Source organism: Anomaloglossus baeobatrachus, chromosome 4, assembly GCF_048569485.1.
Source record: "Anomaloglossus baeobatrachus isolate aAnoBae1 chromosome 4, aAnoBae1.hap1, whole genome shotgun sequence".
Classification (NCBI taxonomy): domain Eukaryota; kingdom Metazoa; phylum Chordata; class Amphibia; order Anura; family Aromobatidae; genus Anomaloglossus; species Anomaloglossus baeobatrachus.
This window is the reverse complement of record NC_134356.1, coordinates 187,252,115-187,271,451: the sequence shown is the minus strand read 5'-3', so window position 1 is coordinate 187,271,451 and position 19,337 is coordinate 187,252,115. Positions and strand designations below refer to the sequence as shown.

The following is a 19,337-nucleotide window of genomic DNA, read 5'->3' as shown; positions in this document are numbered from 1 at the left end:
TTCCTCCTGCACTTGTGTCTTGTGGTGTGTGGATTAACCCCACTTGGAATGGGAGAAATCCGCTCCCCTGCAGCTTTGGACGCAGAGGGAGCCATTACCCGCAGATGCTGACGCGTGGGACTTTAATGGGTTTTTCGCAGACACCCTGTCCCCCTCGTTGGGCTGCCGGTCTGCTCTATATGGGCTTCTCTCTTCGGGAACAAGGCCTGGTACCTTGTCCCGCTGGTCAATTAACAAGGGGCTTGAAGCGTGCCTCATCCTAGAGTCCAGGTACACCCCCTGTGCACGGCCTCCGGACCGGATTCCCGTTGTCGGTACTGGTGAGCTACAACCCTGCCCCGGTCCACTTCAGGTCTCCCGCGACCGGATCTCCATCGCCTGTCGCCCTACAAAGCCATCTGCCACCTAGTCGGACCTCCCGTGGTCCAAGGGCTCCAACCCTGACCACACTGCAGACTCCTCACTGTTTGGCTCTGTCTGCAAAATGGGAATTCCTTGAAATACTTGTATATGGCTGGGTAATATGTTATATTCTGGTCATTGTCCAAAACAATTTTAAAGGTCCTATTGTCCCTTGGTAGAGTGGTATACTGTTGTCCCCTATCTGCTTTACTAGTAACACTGGATGTCAACAGCCTGTACACCAGCATCCAACACGATGATGGTGTACAGGCGACCGAATGGATTCTACAACAGTATACCACTCTATCATTTTGCGCTAAGCGCACTATTTTCAGTCTCACAGCACCTTCACCTAAACGGTTTTCGTCAACTTGCCACATATATATGGATTGGTCTTTCAGCTCTGATTGAGCTGTGCATTACGGACATATAAGCAAAGAACCCCTTCAGACGAAACCATAAGCATAGATGAGATCACATCATTGATTCACCACGGGAAACCCCGCATCCCTATCAGTAGGTAATAGAAGAATTAAGACGTATGATTGCGCACACCAGCCCCATCCTTTCATATATATCAGGACTACTATACATTTAGTCAGTCTGTCCGACCAGATGAAGGCCGAAACGAAGGCCGAAACGTTTTAAGGCGGACCTTCTGCAATTGTATTTTTTTTTCCCCAATAAATAATCTGAGACAAATACAGACGTTTTACTTCTTGACTTTCCATTGGGAGGCATTACAGTGTGCCGGAGTTACTCTCCTTATATTACATTTTTTTCCTCCTGAGCACCTGTGACAGGTGACGCTAGGTCCTTCTTTGTTATTTGATAATTTGGGGATCTTCTCCTCACAGCTGTTTGGTACACATGGTGCCAATGCACCAAATTCACTGATAGCCATCACCCAAACATCATAGGGCCGTGAGTCACCAAGGCTGGGAAAATCTACTGTAGATATTAGTCCAAACATAATGACCAGTGTGCTCGTGAACTTTTCTTATCAACTATTATTTCTTTCTCATACGTTCTACGTCTAACTTCTTTTCCTCTCCCTCCATTATAATCCCTACAGACTATATGAAGCTCTCCGTATATAAGTAACCTAAAAAGCCACCTCTGCAGGTATAATTTATCACAACCTTGACTTCACTCTGCCTCCCATTTATCATGTCCACTGCATACTGTTACCCATACTCAAGGTGGAAAAGTCTCTCTCACATCTTATATCATTATAGAATAAAATGGGACGGCCTATATCCATTATATTAGTTTCCGTTATGTCTCCAGTTTTTGGTTTATTTTTCTTATTTATATACAGTAAGGTCACAGGAGTATATAGGATATACCAGTAGTAAGAGTTTAAATGTCATAGCAGACTAATACATGCTATTAATTAGAATACTATAGTATGCATTTACAGGACACAATTGTGTAACTATTGTTGTTTTACTTAACAGTATTTTGTAATATTTTTGCATAGCCTGTATGTTGTTTAATGGGGTATAAATCATTTTTCTGCTTTGCCTGATAGCCATGAGATTAATTATATAAATAGAATTTATACTTGGGCATCCAGCATTAGACACAATAACCAATCTGGGGTATTTCACAATGCATATTTATAATCTGTAATAATTTATCACTTATGTATTATGTTTGTTTAGTTACGGGAAATGCTAATACAGAAAACTTGGCCTTTGGCTGCTTCTGAGTATATTCTTAATGTGCTGTGTATATTCTGCACCACATTAGATTAGTATTCTGTGACATATTTTCAGAAAGCGTACTGTGACTACAGGCCTTCATACTTCTCTGTGATGCTTTCACTGATGTGCGGGGGACTGACTCCAATTGAACCAGACTTAAATGAAGCTAACATTGTGCTCGGGCAGAATAGAAAAAAAGCAATCAGATAGGGAATACAGACAGTCGGACTCTGGCAGGATAGCTACTCTCCAAAGAATCGTCATATCATACATGAAGCATGCTAACCGGTAAGTATTGTACAGATTGCTAGAAATATTCTGCAATACACCTTCATTTCTAGAGCATGGTGTCTTTTCATCAGGATTTGAGAACTTTACTCAGGAGACGTTGTGGTGCTTCTCCCAAGTTAAAGGGACCTGGGACCTTGGCGATGCAGAAGGTAAATTAATCAATTACTAGTCATAAAATATTAATAATGATCAGAAATACCTATTTTTTTTATATTTAAGCATATTTTAGGTTACTGTCATGTTTATTCTTTTGGTAGTTAACATATACAATGTGTGAACATAAATTGGATATTGAGTGTTTTAGAAATGTATTAAGACTACAAAAATTCAAGGGCTATTTCTAAACCTGATAGCGCTAGTTAATCATTGCTATAGAAATATTGGATAGGGTATGTTCACTTTTGGCCCTTTTGCGGCACTTTTTTCTACACTCAGGCAGGAAAAATGTTGTACATAATAAGCACATTTTTATATACATTTTTCAGTGTTTTTACTTGCATACATTACCCATTTATTTTAAAGGGCGAAAAACATTTGAAAAATGCTGAAAGGAATGGCAAAAACGCAACAGAGCTCAAAGCTCGTACATAAAAATAACCTACGCATGTTTTTATTTATATTAGGAGCATTAAATGGGTTGTCCAATTTTGTGATGAAAGTCTACAGTTACTCTATGTGACTGCAGCCTTCTGAAGTCTCATAGTTCGAGCACTGCATGCTATAAAGATTCTATGGCACCGTGGCGGTGAGAGTGGGTGGTAATGAAACCGGAAGTATGTGATTTGCATACATGTCTTCACAGGCCGACTAAACATGCATGGCCTCACTCAATGCAAGGGAATTGAGTGAGGCTGAACACGTCTAGTTGGACTGTGGCTGGATGTATGCTTGTTACATACTTGCACACACATAACTGTCCATTCTTGTTGCCGGCACAGGAGCATCCTGAAAATGTGCAGTGCATACGTTATGAGAATTCAAAAGTCTGTAGTCACATACATTGACATCAAACTTTAATCACAAACCTGGACAACCCCTTTAAATTTAACGTTAAGCACTGTAGCATGCCCAATCCTAACATGTAATACACTGACACAACTCAGCTCTGCTTGCTGGTTACAGCATTCACCACATGTCACCACATGCCTGTCATATGTAATTTTCATAATTACGGACACATGCTTCTGTAGCGCCCCACGGGACCTCAGGGGTTACTCGGCACTGGGGCAGTGGTTTTGTGGGGTTGCTGTGACTGCCCCGTCGGCTACATGTAAAGGACAAATGAACGGGTGTCCGGTGTAAAGGGGGATGGAAGGAGGGTGAAGGGTCCCTGGGAAGCGTGTCACCGGTTGCAGTGGTGACGGGGTAACTCGGCCTCCGCCGTGGACCCTTCCTGCGACTTTTCCTCTTCAAGAAGCGGTGTTGGATGGGTATGGGGGATGCTTTGCAGCACCACCCATGGTGCGTGGCCAGGAATCAGCCGCCGCTGCGAGATGTTGCTTTCCTCTGGGGATGATGTTAACGCAGCACAGATAGTCCAGCTCCTCAGAGGTGGAGCGAGCCCCAAGGAGGATGAGGGTGATGGGGACGGCTGAAGGCGCCGAAGCACAGGGCGGCAGCGCCGGCAACGACAAGGACAGCACGGGTGCTGCGGTTCAAAGTTCCTTTCACTCACAGTTCTTAAAGCTCCCCGGAGGTGCCGCTTTCCGCTACCATGGATGGACTCCAGCCAGTCCCGGGTAAATCAGAGGCAATCACCGGTGTCTGTGGAAATGTGTGAGACCTTCCTCCTTGCGCTGAGTTGCGGCTCCCCGTGACCTGAAGCAACTTGGGGACTCTGTTGTCCGTGTTAAGTGTCCCGTCCTGTATGCAGGTGACGTGGGTTCTCTCCATGGGGCCAGGCTGTAAACTCGACCCCGGATCCTATATGTCACTGTGCTCCAGGAAAGTGGGTGGTGGGTGATGGGACATTAAATCCCCAACCCCTGCAGATTTGTTAGAGTCTGTGAAGGTGTCCCCAACCGAGGGTTCTGCACCCAGACTGCGCTGGCACTGTGGAAGCGGTTAAGCTCCCCCCCAGCTGCCATATCTCCTCTGTCATCATCTCAACCGGTCGCCTCTTTCTCTAACCCTCTTCCAGACTGGCCGGTCATAGCTATAGAAGCTCTGTGAAGCACTCTCTATAGTAGCCATGGTACTACAAGTCCCATCATGTTCTGGCACTCTCTCCTCCTTCCCCAAGATGGCTCCTAAGCATACATCCCGGGGGTCCCCCTGAGGGGAGCTGGGTGTAGCACTCCTCCCAGGGACCCGTTCTCTCTTCACTGTCTCAGACTGTTCTGAAGTCAATAACTGTTTGTGGCTTTCTTACTCACTCGGTGACCCCACCCTTGGGATGACTCTTAGTGGCTGTTGCCCAAGTAACCTAGAATTCCCCAGACTGTCCAGCTTTCCGTGTAAGTGGTGACTCATAGCTAGATGTTTTGTGTAAGTGGAAAAACAACACCAGTGGTTAACTCCTTCATCACCCGAGACCAAGAATTGCACTCTAAGTCAGATACAATACCCTGTGGCGACTGAGCCTCAGGGGCGCCGTACTTCTCTCAATATGTCACTGGACATTGAGAGAATTAGGAAAAGTAGCCAGTTAGCATGTCACTAAGTATAAAAATCACATATGAGGGGGTTTTATGATGACTACTCAAACCACCTGAGCAGGTGGGGGAAGCGCCAAACTCAACTGTTCTCTAGGATGCCAGAAAATCTAGATCCGCCTCCACAAAAAAGTGTGAAAAGTCTAGTTTGTGAAATGTTGTTTTCTGTATATCTTTCTGAAAGAATAAGCAAATATTCAAACAGTTTTAATGCAGCCACAATTTTGCTCCCATATAAACCTAAGAGTGGAAAATCTCATGGTTCTACCGGAAAGACTTTAGGTCAGCAAAATATTGTATGACAATCTTAATAATAATTTTATTTCTATAGCTCCGAAAGATTATGCAGCATTTTACAATTCAGAGAGAACTTGTACAGACATAAAGACATTATAGAGTAACACATAATTCTACAATAACAAGAGGAGTGAGGGTCCTTCAAAGTGTTCAGCTAAGACATTTTCTCCATAGACGTTCAGCACACCTAGAGCACCGCTGGAGAAAAGGTGTTGGAGGAAAAAAGCCAGGGTTACTGTCATCAGTGCTGTGACGTACTGCATGTAGGTGGTGCAGCTTCATAAAGAGCACTTTCCATTCTTACTCTGAGTTTCAAAGCTAAATCAGGACAGGAGTGGTAAGAGATTAGGGCCAAGTATGAATATACAAGTGCATCTCAATGAATTAGAATATCCACCAAAAGGTTTATCTATTTCAGTAATTCTTGGTCGGGGCTCCTTTTGCATGAATTACTGCATCAATGCGGTGGGCCATGGAGGTGATCAGCCTGTAGCACTGCTGAGGTGTTAGGGAAGCCCAGGTTGCTTCGATAGCAGCCTTCAGCTTGTCTGCGTTGTTGGATCTAGTGTCTCTCATCTTCCCCTTGACAATACCCTATATATTCTCTATAAGGTTTAAGTCATGCAAGTTTGCTGGCCAATCAAGCAGTGAGACTAGGGTTATTAAACCAGGTACTGGTACTTTTGGTAGTGTAGACAGGTGCCAAGTCCTGCTGGAAAATTAAATTTCCATCTCCAAAAAGCTAATCGGCAGAAGGAAGCATGAAGTGCTCTAAAATTTCCTGGTAGACAGCTATTAAGACTTTGGTTTTGATAAAACACAGTGGTCCTACACCAGCAGATGACATGGCTCCCCAAACCATCACTGATTGTGGAAACGTCACACTAGACGTCAAGCAGCTTGGATTGTGGCCTATCCACTCTTCCTCCAGACTCTGGGACCTTGGTTTCCAAATGAAATACAAAATTTACTTTCATCTGAAAACAACACCTTGGGCCACTGAGCAACAGTCCAGTTCTTTTTCTCCTTGGCCCAGGTAAGACGCTTCTGGCATTGTCTATTGGTCATTAGTGGCTTGACACAAGGAATGCAACAGTTGTAGCCCATGTCCTGGATATGTGTGTATGTGTATGTGTATGTGTATGTGTGTGTGTGTGTGTGTGTGTGTGTGTGTGTGTGTAGTGGCTCTTGAAGCACTGACTCCAGCAGCAGGCCACTACTTGTTAATCTCCCCTAATTTTTTGAATGGCCCTTTCTTAACAATCCTATCAATGCTGTGGTTATTCCACTTGCTTGTGCACCTTTTTCTACCACACTTTTTCCTTCCACTCAACTTTCCATTAATATGCTTGGATACACCACTCTGTGAAAAGCCAGCTTATTTAGCAATGACCTTTTGTAGCTTACCCTCCTTGTGGAGTGTGTCAATGACTGCCTTCTGGATATCTGTCAAGTCAGCAGTCTTCCCCATGATTGTGTAGCCTACTGAACCAGACTAAGGGACCATTTGAAATGCTTAGGAAACCTTTGCAGGTGTTTTGTGGTAATTGTCTGAGATAATGACTTTTGGGTCTTCATTGCTTGTAAGCCATAATCATCAATGGTTGTAAGCCATAATCATCAACATTAATAGAAATAAACACTTGAAATAGATCACTCTGTAATGATTCTATATAATATGTGTGTTTCCCTTTTTGTATTGAATTACTGAAAAAAAATAACTTTTTGAGAATATTCTAATTTATTGAGATGCACTTGTAAATTCTTCAAAAGATGCTGGGTATTGATGGCACATAAATAAGTTCTTAATGGGGTGACAAAATTTAACCAATGAAACAAGAGTGTGGTCAGAGAGCAGGAAAGGAGAGTTATTAAAATCGTATGGTCAAAAAAACAGTCGTAAACTGATATAGGAAATTGTGGGGTTCACCTGAATGTGTAGCCAACTTTCCCAAAACGAAAGGGTGGAGACGTCTAAAGGTTTGGACCTCAAAAGAGGGGAACATAAGTGAGGGTACTGGATGATTTGAAAAACACACTTTTATGAAGCAAGCAAACCACCATAAAAGAGAGAAACAATCAAAGAATCACAGGTTGTGTCTGACTAATGGATCAAGTTTTCTGTGAGAGCCAGAAGATTAAAAGAATTTGAAAACAGAAGTTATGGATGTAGGGGACTTTATTTTAAACTGACCAGAATGCCAGAAGATGCAATTAAAATGGACAGGAGATGATATGTGATTACTAATGCGTTTAGTAGGGTTTAGTAGGGATTCTGTGTGCAGCAGATAAGTAGTTATTCCCCTAACCAAGAGGGCCTTGGTTAGGGGAAATGTCTCCTATGACTAGAAGGAAGATAGATAAAGAGAGCTAATGGTTTATCGATTTGTGAGACCACCTCCTACAACTATTAGAGAATGGATTTGAGTGTTTTAAGAATGTGAGAAAACATGTAATCTGTACATGGGGAGGGACTGAGGTTGGTAGAGTGCACAGAATGTGTGAAAGGGTGGTAGATTTGAAAGTAAACATCAGCTAATATATGGATGAACCAAAAGATACATTTGCCGAATAATTGAACTAGGAAAAAGGTTTTTTAATAGCCTGAACCTATCTTCTGCCCTGTATAACTGCTGTGTACTTTGACAAATATGGCACTTTGACAAATTCTGAACAATTGCCTTATCTAAGCTTATAGGGACGTTTGTGTTTACATCTAGGTCTAATTCAGCTTATTAAATAATTAAATCAACTTAAAACTGACTTAAGACAACTGACATCAGTAAAACCAGAGGAGTCTCAGTCTTGTGGGTGTAATATGGCTTACATCCACTTATCTGGCTGTACAGAAATCTAATTTAATGATGCTGCAGTCTTTTACACATGTTAACAAAAAATAATACCTTCAAAGTCTTTTCATTCAGAATTTAAGTGGAATATTCATTTAGAATTCTTAAGTATGTTGGCTAGTTTCTTTCAAAAATCCAGATTTTATTTTTTTTATCTAACTACAAAGTTTTGACAGTTTATTTAAAACAGAATAAAATATATAAAAAGGTCATCCAAAGTTGAATTCAGGATTACAAGCCTTCCATGTGACTGCCTTCTCTATCATAGGCAGATGTCGCTGTTTTCTGCAATTAGTCTCATCCTGATGTCGCGCTGATCTTCCCATTACTTCCTTTGTTCTCTGAACAGCATGCCTGGGAACCAGAATAAAATTTTCATAGATAGAAAGATATTACATGGTAAAAATTCTTATCATCATATTTAATTTATGTCTGAAAATATAAAAAATTTATACTTAATTGGAGAAAAGGTAATGAATGATGTTAATTCTTAATCCGGAGAAGCTGAATGTGTCGAATAACATGATTAGAGGAGAAGCGGAATATAAACTTATTTATCTGATAGCATATATTTAACAAAGAAATTAAATCTTATTTCTCCATGAGAGGAAAATGTCATTGTACTTGTAATGGTTCTAAGGCAAAATTGGCATTTGCCAGTAATAAAATAATTGGAGGTAAGGTGTAATTGGGTAAGTGTATACAAGGGCGGACACCCACAGATGGAGGGGTGTCTGGGACAATCTAGCATGTTGCTGGAATTCCATGGCTGATGAAGGTGACGAAATGCGTGTTGGAGGCAGGAGACAGGCAGACAGACCCCAACCACCTTAGGCCGGTTTCACATTTGTGTCGTTTTGAAGGAAACGGAATCCAGCACAGATGCAGTACAGTTCATTTATTTACAGTGGAAGAGCGAGACACAATGTGGACACATGCGGGTTGTGTATGAAGCACATAACCGCATGGTGTCACGCTTCCACTATAAATAAATGAACTGTACTGCATCTGTGCTGGATTCCATTTCCGTTAAAACGACAAGAATGTGAAACCGGCCTTACAGGTATTTGATTTAAATGTAGGCTCAGTGTTATACATGCAGTTTGGTGAGACTTTGTTGTCTAAATTTTGTCATGGTATAGCATCACTATATGAGCTGTTCTCATTCATAGGTACTTACTTTGGGTACATATGTTATAATTAAGCACTAGGCACTTTATGAATAGGCTTTTCAGAGTGATATTTTGATCCTGAACTTTTTACATGTACATTATAATTTTACAATTGTTGGTTGCTGTATTTAAGTAGAGAATACTGATCCTGTATTTAGCGTAATGATCAGATTACTATTATATTAATAATGTTTCCCTTTAATAGTAATAATAAATTATATTTTATTAATAATAATAATAATAATAATAATAATAATAATAATAATAATAAACTATAGATTAGCACATTAAAAGGGGTGGTTCACTACTCTGCAGTAGTGGCCACATCCCTGTAAAACTGATAGAGAAGACTTTTTTCAAATACCTTGTGTTGCCAATTCGGCCTCTGAACAGTTTGCGGTCACAGTGCAGCATGTCAGGCGTGCTTTCCTTCTCTGCAGAGTGCTGCAAGCAGGAGCAATGCTGGGCTGTGACGAGTGGTGAAACTGAGTGGAAGACTGAGGCCAGCTGCAGTGATGTCAGGTCAAGTAGAAGTTGACGTAACATCACCAAATATCAGAGGTCACGGAGGCCGGGAATCACTTCATGGGGATGAGCAGACCACAATAGTGCTGCTCACAAGCAGACTGAACAAGGTATTTAGAAAAAGCCTCCCCTATCAGTTTTACAGAGATGTGGCCACTATAGCAGAGTAGTGAACCACCCCTTTAAACTAGTGAACTTGTTACCATTTATGTAAAGGTCATATTGCAGTCTCTTCTCTTTTTAGTTGGATTTAATAAAATTTGGTTATTATAATTTAGTGTCAAAATGTCTTCATACCTAGAATCACAGTTGGATTAAGGAATGGGACATTTGGGATTTGACAATAAATATGTATATTTATGTAAAAATATATGACATAAGTGCACATATTTGGTATTGCCGAATCCGGAACAACCTGATCTATAAAACTATCACACTAGTTAACCCCTTCAGTGAACACCGTAAAAAAAGTTGCAAAAACTGTCTTTTCATCATACAAATGATAAAAAGTGGGATAAAACAGGATCAAAAAGTCATATGTAAATAAAAATGGTACTGCTAAAAATATCATCTTTTCCCCCATAAAACAAGCCACCATACAGGTTTGGCAGCGAAAAAAAATATAAAAGCTATAGCTCTCAGAATACAGCAATGTAAAAACTATTTTCTTTGTTTTTACTGAGAAAAAGCAGCAAACCATAATAAAAATTACCAATATAAATGTGGAATCGCTGTATTTGCACTAACCCAAAGAATAAAGATATATTTAAAACAAGGCGAATGGTGTTAAACAAAATAAAATAAAAATCCTGAATTGCTGTTTCTTCTTGATTCTGCCTCATAATAGGTGAAATAGGAAATGATCAAAAATTATTATCCCACTCATCCTGCAAAAAACAAGCTCTCACATGACTGTCGGCAGATAAATAGAAAGGTTATAGCCTTCAAACTTCAATGATGCACAAAACCTTCATTTTATAAAAAATCGTTTTTTAGTATGATGGGTTTTTTAAGGTTTATAATGAATAAAGCTGCCTTACCACTTATATCACAAGGTAAATGGCATAGAAAATAAATAAAACCAATTCTTCAACAGCTGTTGATTTATTCATTCTACCTCCCAGTAAAATTCAGCTCAAATTTATCTTGCACTCTATACTGAGCACTTACACCAGGAATTGTGTGTAAATCTCAGAAAAAACGTGATTCAGACAAAATTTCCAATGGAAAAATCACTGTCATTAGGCAGATGGAGTCAATTTGAACTCTCGTCTAGCCTGTTGTTTCGGCGATGCGCATCTTTTAACGTGTCTTGTAAGGCATACAGAAAGTGAGGTCAACAACACTTTTGTGCTAGTTTGAAAAGACTGATACCATAGAACAGAGGCCAAATGGAGTTCGTAGCAACTGACTATAAGGGGAAGTCACCTAAATCACTTATTTCAGAGCTGTAGATGGAAACCCTGCTGCATGTCCTCAGCATAGAGCACAGGATAAATGTGAACTGATCCAAAATGTTCTGCAACCCAACTTGCAACCAATAGCATTTAACTCAACCCACAAACAAAACAAGTCCTCACTCAGCTCCATCATCTGTTAAGGGAAATAGAGTGGGTTTCCACATTACTGGTAACACACAAAGGCTCTGGCAAAATGCAATAGCTGACCCCCAAAAAAGAAACCCTGCAAAATCTGTGCTTCCAAATCCAAATGCTCCTTCTCTTCTCAGCACCACAATGTGTCTAAATCACAGTTAATTTAAAAAGGTGTGTGTCTACAGAAGCAAGAGCTGGTTATAATGTACAGGCACTACAATGTACTGGGCATTCACTGCATTTGACTCCATGGGTGATTTCCAGAGAAAAAATTGTCACTAATCCCGTACATGAATTACCAGAGAGGTATAATTTCTAAAATATGGTCACTTGAAGGCTGCTGTTTTGGCAGTTATGGGCTCTGCAAATGGAGTCAGCAAAGTATTCAAGGAAAATTTGCGCTCCATAAGTCAAATGGCACTCCTTCGCTTCTGAGCCCTGGTACTCATTCTCTGAACGTTTTTCATAGGCTGGGCCACTGAGTCAGGAAACGTCATAGGACCTCTATGTGGATTACTTTAGAGCTGCATGACAGTTCTCTTGGGAATAAATTGGTGAATGAGGGGCTGTGTCTTGTCTTTATTACTTTAATTCTTTCTGGTTTGGTTTTGTAGACTACTTCGGATTTGTTGGATGATTTCAGAACGTCACAGCTCTTTTAAAGAAATAAATTGGTGAATGAGGGCTAGAGATGGGGATGTTTTTAAATAAAATATTTTTGTGTGGTTTTTGCTCTTTACATCTGCTTGGTTAGTAATGGGGGTGTCTGATAGACACCTTTCCATTACTAACACCAGGGCTTTATGCCAGCTCACATTACACAGCTGGAATCAACTCCACAAATATTACTCCGATTGTCACCGCACCAAGGCAGTTGGGAAGAGCAGGACAAATTGCCAGAGTTGGGGCCCCTGCGAGCTGCAATTTATAGGCTGGGATGGGCCAAATAACCAAGAGCCTTCCCACCCTAATATTATTATCCCCCAGCTGTCTGCTTTACCTTGGCTGATTATTAATAATAAGGGGGACCCCCATACCGTTTTTTAAAATTATTTATTTAAATAATTGTAAAAACACAGAGTGGGATCCCCTCTATTTTTGTAACCAGCCAAAGTATAGTAGATGGGAGAGTTGTAGCCTGCAGCTGCTGCTTTATCCTGTGCTGGTTAAGAAAAATATTTATTTATTTGACTAAATAGCTGTACAAGCTATATAGCTATCTAGCAATCTATCTAGCATTTATCTATCTTTGCACATCTTTCACATAAAAAAAAAAAAAAACACATTCATTTCAATATCATCCACTTTTTCCATTACATATCACGCGGATGTCATACGGATGCCATCCATGTACTGTCCATATTTCATCCAGGCTGCTGGACTAAAACGGACATGTCTCCTTGTGGATCACATGTATGCGCAGATGGTTCACAAGGACACATGGTTGTGAAAACACAGAGGTGTGAAGATCCCCATTGATTCTAATTAGTATGCATGTGAAAGTTTTTCTAGTATGTGTGAAAACGGACCTTTTTATTATTTAGTTTTGTCTATTTTTATTTTTCTTTTTTTACATTATTTTTATTTATTTCAAACACTGTGCCTATAAGGTGATAAAAGATTAGGGAAGGGTTCAATATTACCATTTTTTTTATTGCTGATTTCCCTTAGCACATTAGCCCCCGTCACAGATAAAATTCAGCCTTCTGACTACACTACATAATCTGGATCTGCTAAGACTCAGCAGCTCCTACATCTTCCTATCAGGCAGCAATCATGTAATCGCGGGGGCTCGAGCAGAAAGCATTTTTCCTACTTTCTGAACTGTATACGCTCATGTACACAGTGATCTCTATTGCTGCCAGACTGCTGGCTTTATGCTCATGGAACTGTGGACCACGCCAATGTTTCCAGAGATTGGTCAGCAAGTATTTATATAAAAGGCAATAGTGGACATTTAGCTGATCATCTATCCACCAGCCACAGTTGTGCGCAAAAGTTTACATAGCACGGCAGATTTTTTTGCTTTCTTGGACTTTTTTCAGAGAATATAAAAGATAAAACAAAATTTTTTTTTCCACTCATAGTTGGGTCCGTTTCACACGTCAGTGAAAAACTGTGACGTTTTTCACTGGCATGTAAAACACGCACATGTCCCTGCGTGTACCGTGATTCACGGCACACGTGGGTTGTCTAACTGCAATCCGGGCTCCGTTCTCCGTGGCCCGTGATTGCACTTAGAAATCAACTCACCTGCGGCCGCTCCCGCTCTCCATGGTGCTGATCGCTCCCGCGGTGCAGCATCTGGCCAGCGCTCACCCCTTCAGCAGCTGCTTCCGGGTCAGCTGTGTCGTGCATCATTAATATGCGTGACAGTAATCAACCGGCTTAGAAGCAGCAGGCTGCACGGGCTGCAGAGAGCGCGGCTGAAGCCGGGTGAGTAAAAATGTTTATTATTTTAAATGCACGTTTTTTTCTGGCACGTGTTTCATGGACCACACCACTGCGTGGTCCGTGGGACATCAGTGATGCCAGAAAAAAATGGACATGTCTCCGTGCGGCAATCACGCACACGCGGGTACGCCGCACGGAGACACGTGCAGTGAAAAATCACTGACGTGTGAGCAGACCCATTCATTATAATGGGTCTGCGTATGTCAGTGATTCTGGTACGTTTAAAAAAAAGCACAAACATACGAGAATCACCGACGTGTGAAAGGGGCCTTAGTGGTTGGGTGAAGCCATTTATTGTCAAACTACTGTGTTTTCCTTTTTTAAATCATAATGACAACCAAAAACATCCAAATGACCCTGATTAAAAGTTCATATACCCTAGTGATTTTGGACTGATAACATGCACAGAAGTTGACACAAATGGGATTGAATGGCTAATAAAGGTAACATCCTCACCTGTGACCTGTTTACCTGTAATCAGTGTGTGTGTGAATAAAAGCTGAGTGAGTTTCTGGGATGCAGATGGACTCTTGTATCTTTCATCCAGCCACATATGTTTCTGGATTGTGGGGAAAGCAAAAGAATGGTCAATGGATCTACAGGAAAAGATAGTTGAACTGTATAAAAGAGGAAAGGGATACAAAAAGATATCCAAGGAATTGATAATGCCAGTCAGCAGTGTTTAAACTGTGATTAACAAATAGAAAATCAGGGGTTATGTAGAAAACAAACCATGTTCAGGTAGACCAACAAAAATTTCAGTCACAACTGTAAGGAAAATTGTTCGGGATGCAAAGAAAAACCCACAAATAACATCAGCTGAAATACAGGACTCACTGAAAACTAGCTGTGTTGATTTTTCAAGATGCACAATAAGGAGGCACTTGAAAAAAAAAATGGGCTGCATGGTCGAGTAGCCAGAAGAAATCTATTACTGCGCAAATGCCACAAAGTATCTCGCCTATAATACTCCAAACTTCTGGAACAAGATAATTTGGAGTGATGAGATCAAAATGGAACTTTTTGGCCACAACCATAAACATTACATTTGGAGAGGTGTCAACAAGGCCTATGATGAATGGAACACCATTCCTACTGTAAAGCATGGAGGTGGATTGCTGATTTTTCACGTCTCCACAGCCTGCTCCAGAGATGTCTGCCCCGGTCACCAGGCACTGCTCTACTGTCACATCTCCACCAGAGCCTGCCCCGGGGACGTATGCCCCAGTCACCAGTCGCTGCTCTACTGTCAAGTCTCCACCAGGGCCTGCTCCGGTGATTTCTGCTCCGGTCACAAGGCGCCGCTCTGCTCACACTGCGGGCTGTGCTGGTGATGGGAAGAAGACAGTTCCAGTGGTTCTGGTAGGCGGAGTCCCGCACATTCACCAAGCTTGGTCTGGCTTGAACTTGCAGTACTGCTGACTGACTGTAGGGGTGTGTGCCTTCCAGCTAGTATCAGCTCATACTTCAGCCTATGGGAAGGCACCACACCCTTTTTATATTCTTCAGTGTCACTGGTTCCTTGCCAGAGATAGTCTTGTGTTGCTTTGAGCCACATCCTTCCTGGTACTGTGCACCTTGCTTTATGTCTCATATGAAATCAGCTTTGTTTATTGACGTCCCTCCTGCTTGCTGTTTTCTACCTCGCCTGACATCTCGGTTTGACCTTGGCCTGTTTTCCGGACATTCCTTCGGCTTGCTGTTTTGTACCTCGCCTGACATCTTGGTTTGACCTCGGCCTGTCAACTATCCCTATCTCTGGACTGCAGCCTACAATAGGCAGTGAACCCCTGGACCCTGCAGTAATTCCAAATCCATGTAAAGGGGTTAAAGGGTTTTGGGGTACCTCGGGGACCTGCTTAGTGGGTGGCTTGTCGTTACAATGATGATGTGGGGATGTGTGAGCTACAAAACTCACAGGAAACTTGGTCAAAGTTGAAGGAAAGATGAAGGCAGCACATTATCAGCAAATACTGGAGGCAAACTTGCACTCATCAGTTGCGCATGGGATGTACTTGGACATTCCAACATGACAACAATCCAAAACACAAGGCTAGGTCGACCTGTCATTGGCTGCAGCAGACCAAAGTGAAGGTTCTGAAGTGGCCATCTCAGTTTCCTGACCTCAATATCATTGAGCCACTCTTGAAAGAACTCAAGCACGCAGTTCATGCAAGAAAGACCAGGAATTTACAGGAACTGGAGGCACCAAGAAGAATGGACAGCTTTATCATCTGAGAAAATAAAGCGCCTCATCCACAACTACCACAAAAGACTTCAAACTGTCATTGATGTTAGGGGGGGCAATACACGGTATTAAGAAGTGGGGTATGTGAACTTTTGATCAGGGTCATTTGGATGTTTTTGGTTGTCATTAGGATTGAAAAAGCAAAAACACAGTAGTTTGACAATAAATGGCTTCACCCAACCACTAACCATGATTGGAAAAAAAGATTTTGTGTTATCATTCATGTTCTCTGAAAAAAGGCAAGAAAGCAAAAAATCTGCCATCGTATGTAAACTGTATGTTGCGGAATTACGGGGGACATGAAAGGTGGGGTTCTGTCTAAGGCTTTATTTACACACTGCAGATTTGTCTCATTTTTTATGCATTTTTCAGTGCAGATTTGTCAAAAATCCTGAAATATTTTGTATTCCAGCAAAGTCAATGAGAATATTGATGTCTCATGCACATATTGAATATTTTTTTCCTTGCAGATTTGGTGCAGATTTAAATCTGCAGCATGTCAATTCTTACAGCATTTTGGCTGCAGATTTTATCCTTACATTGGTATGGGTGCAATCTGTACAAAAATGCGCTGCAAGAACACTTGTTTTTGCTGCTACATTTTTCCTACCAAGAAGTACAGAGATTTCGCACCATATACTTTACATGTGTGTAGCACCCAGTAATATGGAGTACTCGGTTCCGGGCAGAGTCTCAATTGGGAATGTCACAGTGGTGGCCGTTGTCCGGTTCCGTGCCCTGAGCCCTTATTGTAATGGGGATATTTAGAGGGGAGAATAAAATAATGTTCACTTGTGACGCCACTAGCGGTGTTGCGGCTAAGTATAGGGAGCCGCCGCTGCAGAATGTCTCTACTGGGGCTGATGATATTGGCAGCTAGAATGGTAGACCCTCCGCAAGTAGGCAAGTAGGGTTTTGCCCCATAGAATGTATGGTGCAGTGGGCGTTGGAAGAAGGGAGTCCACACAGATGTTCCGGGCAACTGGTTTACTCACTGCTGGTAGATGTTGTCTGGTTGCCCGAGGTCAGCTGGTTTCGCCTCCAGATCCCCTTCGTCCCAGTACCAGTCTGGTTCTATGGTACCTTCTTCGGCTGCACCTGTCTCTGGAAAGTGGGTCCCCATGGTATACAACACTGGGGGTCCTCGTTCTGTGGTTTGTCCACTTCTGTTCGCCTGACGGTAGCGTGAACCTTGTGGGGATGGAGTCTCTGGTCCTGTCCCTGGTTCTCCCTTTGCTACTGAGTCTTCAGATTCTTTAGGGTCAGCTAGGTCCTTGATGGCCCCCTTGCTGTGCAGGTGTTAACAGGTCGGCTTGAAGGTCTTTCCTGTCCTAGGGTCCTGTACCCCATCGGTGCATAGTCCCGGGAGTACTCCACCGTACTCCACGGCAACCACTTCTCCTGGGTACTAGGTCACCATTAACCCGAGTCAGGATGTCACTTTGCTTCCACCTTCACACTCCTCCAGTCACTGCGGTTCTCTCTACTGACTTCTTGTGTTCTCTCTGTCCTCAGTCCGCCCCTCCCACCTGATCAAGTAGTGGACTGGATTGGCTACACCTCTAGGTGGCCATTCATTGGTCCCTCGCTAGCTGGGTACCATTGTATGGGGGAATGTCTGGGAAAACTGGGATTACCTGGGTTTTGGTGTTACCGGCACTGGGGTTCTGAGTCACTAAGGGGGTAGGCCCTGAATACTTGTGGGATGCAGAACCTTGTAGCACCCTGATGGTCTCAGGGGTGCTACATGTGCACATACCCTAAGCATACATTCCCACAATGAGCTTTTGGTGAGTTTTTGATGTGACATATTTTCTCCAGTATTTCTGCACCTATTATATAAATTAGGTTACTAGTGTTTTCTTCATTGCATTTGTAGGTTATTTTACATTCATTTTTATCACGTTTTTGACGCTGCCATTTTTGTCTCTTTTTGGTGTTTTATGCTTTTGTGACGCCCTTGCCTATCAGGTCATCACAGGGTATTGTGCAATCTGCCCTTCTGCACAATATCCACTCCTCGTTGGTTACGGATCCTGGTCCTTTGGTGTTGCTAACAGCTTAGCCAGTCAAAATCTTAGGAACACTTTGCACCGAACCCACCAGACACACCATTTCCTGAAGGAAATAGGGCCGCCCACATGGGGGTTGGTAGGGGAAAGTGAGAAAGTGACAGAAAAGTGAAACAGGAGTGAAAGGAGTAGGAGGTGGAAGGTGACTCTCCGAGAGGGAGAGATCCCGGTCCGGAGCAGGGCTCCTGAAGTTTACTAGGTAGCATACGTTGGTCTGGGCTTGGTAGGAGCTGGAACCCCGGTTGCAGGGGATCGCATCAAGAGGCACGGACTGCCGAGGAGGGCAGCCGGCGTCCTTGAGCCATCACTGGGCAGGGGCCAGGACACGACGAGGTACGTGGACCCTAGGCCGGGAAGTAGCTTCACGCGTCCCGGTAATTTACCCGACAGGGGTGAAGACTTCAAGATTCATCCCTAACCCGCTCCAAAATCTACTGGTTGGTACTAGCACACCAATGGGATAGAACTTTCCCAAATTACAGTCCAAAGAAATCCTATGTGGGAACCCTGAGAGCAAGCTCACTCAGTTAGCCATACGGGTGAGCGGGACCTAAAAAGTTTCAAGCTTGAGGGTCCAACTAGTGAGAAGGTGCCACGGAAAAGGCCACAGGCTAACAGCAACACCAAGGGCCCGGATCCACCAGTGCTCCCTCCATGCTGCAGCAGTGCTCAGAATTCTGGTTTACAAGCTGTCGGAGTTGTTATTCTTGGACTGAGTGTTTACATTGAAAAGCCCCTTTTTTTTCTCTACCCAACGGCACCCCAGTCACCAACACCCAACGGGCCCCGGGGCACAAACCCTCTATCCACAGAGGGGTTAAACATCCTGCTGCTACACCATCGCCACCGGGCTCCCCAACAGCAGCGGTGGTCTCCTACATTATCACACACCGTGGGTGGCATCACAAACTTTTAATCCCCCTGTACATAGTCCCCGTTTCATTGAGTGGCCACTCAAACCCCGGGTCCAGAGACCCCTCGAGCCACCGCGGATCCGGATCCGAGCAGCCCGGCTGCTGGCACGGTGGCGGCCCACCTCAACTAAAGCTGCTTTGTTTTTGTTACTTCC

At 42.8% G+C, this 19,337-nt stretch overlaps 1 protein-coding gene across 1 annotated transcript in view; it reads left to right on the top strand.

Moving 5' to 3' along the window:
* Positions 1-2,320: 2,320 nt before the first annotated feature.
* The window catches only part of PPP2R2B (protein phosphatase 2 regulatory subunit Bbeta), a 485,791-nt gene continuing 468,774 nt past the window's right edge, over positions 2,321-19,337 (top strand). The window contains exons 1-2 of the mRNA XM_075344606.1: positions 2,321-2,399; positions 2,474-2,551. Of these exons, the coding sequence (XP_075200721.1) occupies positions 2,390-2,399; positions 2,474-2,551 (88 nt within the window). The 5' untranslated portion in view covers positions 2,321-2,389. The remainder of the gene's footprint in view (positions 2,400-2,473; positions 2,552-19,337) is intronic.